At 34.2% G+C, this 6,001-nt stretch overlaps 1 protein-coding gene across 1 annotated transcript; it reads right to left on the bottom strand.

Moving 5' to 3' along the window:
* Positions 1-936: 936 nt before the first annotated feature.
* On the bottom strand, positions 937-2,229 carry LOC122320493 (piggyBac transposable element-derived protein 3-like; the record flags this gene model as incomplete). Its single annotated transcript, XM_043208613.1, has 2 exons — positions 1,467-2,229; positions 937-1,404 (listed from the first exon to the last, which is right to left on the bottom strand). Coding segments are annotated over exons 1-2 (1,231 nt in total), but the record flags the coding sequence as incomplete, so codon positions are not given.
* Positions 2,230-6,001: the final 3,772 nt, after the last annotated feature.

Below are 6,001 nucleotides of genomic sequence, written 5' to 3'. Positions count from 1 at the left end.
ATAACTTTTGAAATTTTTACCCGATTTAAAAGTGGAATACCTCTCTGAATTTGTTATTAACCCTTTCATGCCCAAATTAATCTGGGGACACATAGAAAATATTTAACGCCATAAATGATTAATAGGAACCCCAAGTAACGTTCATATCGATTTTCGATACTCTAAGTCCTTTGGTATGTCCTTACTGCAATGTTGCCTTTAGGCAACATTTGTCCATACATATATGTAAATAAGTACGTACGTATGAGTAATATTACCTTTAAAAGAGAAGACAATAATGAGATTTTTGATAACAATTTTTATTTTTCTGTGTTAGTTTAGGTATGATACAGTACAAACAATTGTTTTTTGGGTTTGAGCACAAATGGACATTACATTTTGAACATTTTGTCCTGGGAAAGCCTTTACTACACATTCTACATCTACCTTTTGATCCCCACTGAACCCAGTGACCGATTTGGTCGTATCTTTTTGCCTTTGCTGGAGCCATAACATAAGACCTCTTTGGAAATGAAGATTTTGGGGATTCAATCCCTTTGGAAGAAGCTGGAGAACTTCGATCTACAAGATCGGTTGATGAGCTTGGAGAGCTAAAATTTAATAAAGCCAATGCAGGCCGACCTCTTTTTCGGGATCGTACCACATTAGCATTAAGTAGCTCTATGGCAATATCTAGTTGAAAGCTTATAAGTGGCATATGTTTTGTTCCTTCAAGAGATTTCTTATGATCTCGGCGATACAGTAGCCAGCTATTCACCACTGTCACATTTATACACCAATACACGATTCGCATGTACCATTTTTTTGAGCGATGATTTACTTTGTATAATTCTAATAGCATATCTGATAGATCAACACCACCCATGTTTCTATTATACCTATCTACAATAGCTGGCCGAGGTATTTTAACCATGATTTTTTCTTTGCGGCACCAACGCATGCATTCAGAAACTGGTGTATCAGCAATATAATTTGAAAGAAGCTGAACACATTTGTTATCATACCAGCGACACGAGATCAAGTTATAAGTTCCTTCGACCTTTATGTCAAAAGATCCCCTGCCTTTGTCAGCTAACTGTTTTTCATTAAGAAGATTGACATTTTTTAGACGGTTATTGCGAATAGTGCCAACTGCTAAGATACCCCTTTCCTTTAATGCTATCATTAGGCTTACTGAAGTAAACCAGTTATCAAAAAATAGTTTAAAATTTTGATTTTCAGGAATGTTTGAAGCTAAATGCAAAACAATATCTGAAGACAGTCCAAGTCCATAAGACTTACAGGTTCCGTCTCCAACGTAAAGGCAAAAGTCATATATAATGCCAGACACCCCAGCTCTAGAAAACATTTTAAAGCCCCACTTGTGCGGCTTTTTAGGGAGGTACTGCTTTAAACTATGATGACCTGAAATAAAAATTAAATTAAAAACTCATATACATATTGCAAATAAATTTAACTACTTTTACCTTTGAAGGAAATCATCTGTTCATCACAGCTTTGGTATTCCTCTTGGGATATTTCATTAAACTTCTCTTTTAATTTATTTAGTAAGGGACGGATCTTATAAAGTTTGTCATAGTTATCTTCTCCTTTCCCGGGTTGCTTTAAATTATCATTTATGTGAAAATTTGATTTTATTTTTTCAAATCTATTCCGTGGCAATGCGTCTGATACTGCGGATAACTTAAAATTATTTGTCCATGCCATACGCGTTGTTGGAATTTTGACTACGCCTAGGTAGAGCAGTATGCCTATATATCTTCGCAACTCCCATACCTCACACTTCAGCTCCACTCCTTTATCTTGAAAGGCGTATTTATTAGTTTCCAAGCATATCTTTTCGAAAATGTCATCATCCAAAAATGAATTGAAATATTCAACGGGACTTTTTATGATGCCTGCAGTCACATGGCTTTTCCATTCAGTGTCCATCTCCTTTCCTTTTGAGGCATGTCTCCATCTCAAACTATTTAAATCGATTTTTTCATAAATTTGTTGGACTGTTTCATCAAAGTCGCTTTGTATTGTATTAAGCACAGTACTTTTCATAAGCTCATCTTCAATATTTCCACCTTGCTGTATTATGTCCTGCAGACTTTCTTCTATGAATGCCTCCAAGACATCCATTTTATCCTCCTCCCCTTCATTTTCATCTTCGTCGTTTGAATCTTCCCAATCGAATTCGCAAATTTTTTGAATTTCCAATTCGCTTAATCCCTTCGGACGCATGCCTAATGAGTACAAACAATTTATTACTTGCGAACCTCTTATGACCAATGTTGCCGGTAGGCAACATTTACTTTTGAAAAAATCCACACTCGTTATTAAACAATTTTCAAGCCCAACTTTATACTTTTATCATAGTCTTACCTGTTTTAAAGATATGTACGTACTTATTTTATTAGTATTTGTCACTAATTTTAATTAATCGCACTATTTGCACGGACACTTTTTTGTAAAATTTTTCGGCAGCTGTGGTCGCTTCGAATCTTTAGTGATAACTCAGCACACGCTGCAGCTGAATTCGCAAAAATTACCAAAAAATTAAAGAACATTAATAAGGGGAATCCCCTATAAAAAAAAAGTCCACAAAAATTTTGAATCGTAACCGAAATTTAAACTTAAAGTCAATGTTGCCTACAGGCAACAGTGGGCATGAAAGGGTTAAAATATCTATCTAGCTGCATTATTGGTTTATTTTCTAATTTTTGGTCAATATTTTGTAATTTTTAATGACCCCCGACCTGTCAAAATTGGCAAAAAAATGGGTTTGCAGAAAAGTGACCAGATCCCAGCACTGCTTAGCCCATAACTTTTGAAATGTTTACCCGATTTAAAAGTGGAACACCTCTCTGAATTTGTTATTAAAATATCTATCTAGCTGTATTATTGGTTTATTTTCGAATTTTTGGTCAATATTTTGTAATTTTTTATGACCCCCGACTTGTCAAAATTTGAAAAAAATGGGTTTGCAGAAAAGTGACCAGATCCCATCACTGCTTAGCCCATAACTTTTGAAATTTTTACCCGATTTAAAAGTGGAATACCTCTCTGAAATTGTTATTAGAATATCTATCTAGCTGCATCTTTGGTTTGTTTTCGAATTTTTGGTCAGTATTTTGTAATTTTTTATGATCCCCGACCTGTCAAAATTTGCAAAAAATTGGTTTGCAGAAAAGTGACCAGATCCCAGCACTGCTTAGCCCATAACTTTTGAAATGTTTACCCGATTTAAAAGTGGAATACCTCTCTGAATTTGTTATTAGAATATCTATCTAGCTGCATTATTGGTTTATTTTTGAATTTTTGGTCAATATTTTGTAATTTTTTATGACCCCCGACCTGTGAAAATTTTCAAAAAATGGGTTTGCAGAAAAGTGACCAGATCCCAGCACTGCTTAGCCCATAACTTTTGAAATTTTTACCCGATTTAAAAGTGGAACACCTCTCTGAATTTGTTATTAAAATATCTATCTAGCTGTATTATTGGTTTATTTTTGAATTTTTGGTCAATATTTTGTAATTTTTTATGACCCCCGACCTGTCAAAATTTGCAAAAAATGGGTTTGCAGAAAAGTGACCAGATCCCAGCACTGCTTAGCCCATAACTTTTGAAATGTTTACCCGATTTAAAAGTGGAATACCTCTCTGAATTTGTTATTAGAATATCTATCTAGCTGCATTATTGGTTTATTTTTGAATTTTTGGTCAATATTTTGTAATTTTTTATGACCCCCGACCTGTCAAAATTTGCAAAAAATGGGTTTGCAGAAAAGTGACCAGATCCCAGCACTGCTTAGCCCATAACTTTTGAAATTTTTACCCGATTTAAAAGTGGAATACCTCTCTGAATTTGTTATTAAAATATCTATCTAGCTGCATTATTGGTTTATTTTTGCGTTTTTTGGTCAATATTTTGTAACTTTTTATGACCCCCGACCTGTCAAAATTTGCAAAAAATGGGTTTGCAGAAAAGTGACCAGATCCCAGCACTGCTTAGCCCATAACTTTTGAAATGTTTACCCGATTTAAAAGTGGAATACCTCTCTGAATTTGTTATTAGAATATCTATCTAGCTGCATTATTGGTTTATTTTTGAATTTTTGGTCAATATTTTGTAATTTTTTATGACCCCCGACCTGTCAAAATTTGCAAAAAATGGGTTTGCAGAAAAGTGACCAGATCCCAGCACTGCTTAGCCCATAACTTTTAAAATTTTTACCCGATTTAAAAGTGGAATACCTCTCTGAATTTGTTATTAGAATATCTATCTAGCTGCATTATTGGTTTATTTTCGAATTTTTGGTTGATATTTTGTAATTTTGTATGACCCCCGACCTGTCAAAATTTGCAAAAAAATGGGTTTGCAGAAAAGTGACCAGATCCCAGCACTGCTTAGCCCATAACTTTTGAAATTTTTACCCGATTTAAAAGTGGAATACCTCTCTGAATTTGTTATTAAAATATCTATCTAGCTGCATTATTGGTTTATTTTTGAATTTTTGGTCAATATTTTGTAATTTTTTATGACCCCCGACCTGTCAAAATTTGCAAAAAATGGGTTTGCAGAAAAGTGACCAGATCCCAGCACTGCTTAGCCCATAACTTTTGAAATTTTTACCCGATTTAAAAGTGGAATACCTCTCTGAATTTGTTATTAAAATATCTATCTAGCTGCATCATTGGTTTATTTTTGCGTTTTTGGTCAATATTTTGTAACTTTTTATGACCCCCGACCTGTCAAAATTTGCAAAAAATGGGTTTGCAGAAAAGTGACCAGATCCCAGCACTGCTAAGCCCATAACTTTTGAAATGTTTACCCGATTTAAAAGTGGAACACCTCTCTGAATTTGTTATTAAAATATCTATCTAGCTGTATTATTGGTTTATTTTTGAATTTTTGGTCAATATTTTGTAATTTTTTATGACCCCCGACCTGTCAAAATTTGCAAAAAATGGGTTTGCAGAAAAGTGACCAGATCCCAGCACTGCTTAGCCCATAACTTTTGAAATGTTTACCCGATTTAAAAGTGGAATACCTCTCTGAATTTGTTATTAGAATATCTATCTAGCTGCATTATTGGTTTATTTTTGAATTTTTGGTCAATATTTTGTAATTTTTTATGACCCCCGACCTGTCAAAATTTGCAAAAATGGGTTTGCAGAAAAGTGACCAGATCCCAGCACTGCTTAGCCCATAACTTTTGAAATTTTTACCCGATTTAAAAGTGGAATACCTCTCTGAATTTGTTATTAAAATATCTATCTAGCTGCATCACTGGTTTATTTTCGATTTTTTGGTTGATATGTTGTCATTTTTTATGACCCCCGACCTGTCAAAATTTGCAAAAAATGGGTTTCCAGAAAAGTGACCAGATCCCAGCACTGCTTAGCCCATAACTTTTGAAATTTGTACCCGATTTAAAAGTTGGAATACCTCTCTGAATTTGTTTTTAAAATATCTATCTAGCTGCATCACCTTATGACCCCCGACCTGTCAAAATTTGCAAAAAAATGGGTTTGCAGAAAAGTGACCAGATCCCAGCACTGCTTAGCCCATAACTCTTGAAATTTTTACCCGATTAATTGGTTTATTTTCTAATTTTTGGTCAATATTTTGTAATTTTTTATGACCCCCGACCTGTCAAAATTTCCAAAAATGGGTTTGCAGAAAAGTGACCAGAACCCAGCACTGCTTAGCCCATAACTTTTGAAATTTTTACCCGACTTAAAGGTGGAATACCTCTCTGAATTTGTTATTAAAATATCTATCTAGCTGCATTATTGGTTTATTTTTCGAATTTTTGGTCAACGTTTCGTCAATTTTTATGACCCCCGACTTGTCAAAATTTGCAAAAAATGGGTTTGCAGAAAAGTGACCAGATCCCAGCACTGCTTAGCCCATAACTTTTGAAATTTTTACCCGATTTAAAAGTGGAATACCTCTCTGAATTTGTTATTAAAATATCTATCTAGCTGCATCATTGGTTTATTTTCGATT

Source organism: Drosophila ficusphila, unplaced genomic scaffold, assembly GCF_018152265.1.
Source record: "Drosophila ficusphila isolate 14025-0441.05 unplaced genomic scaffold, ASM1815226v1 contig_581, whole genome shotgun sequence".
NCBI lineage: Eukaryota > Metazoa > Arthropoda > Insecta > Diptera > Drosophilidae > Drosophila > Drosophila ficusphila.
The sequence above is the reverse complement of the archived record's forward strand: the minus strand, read 5'-3'. Positions and strand labels throughout refer to the sequence as shown.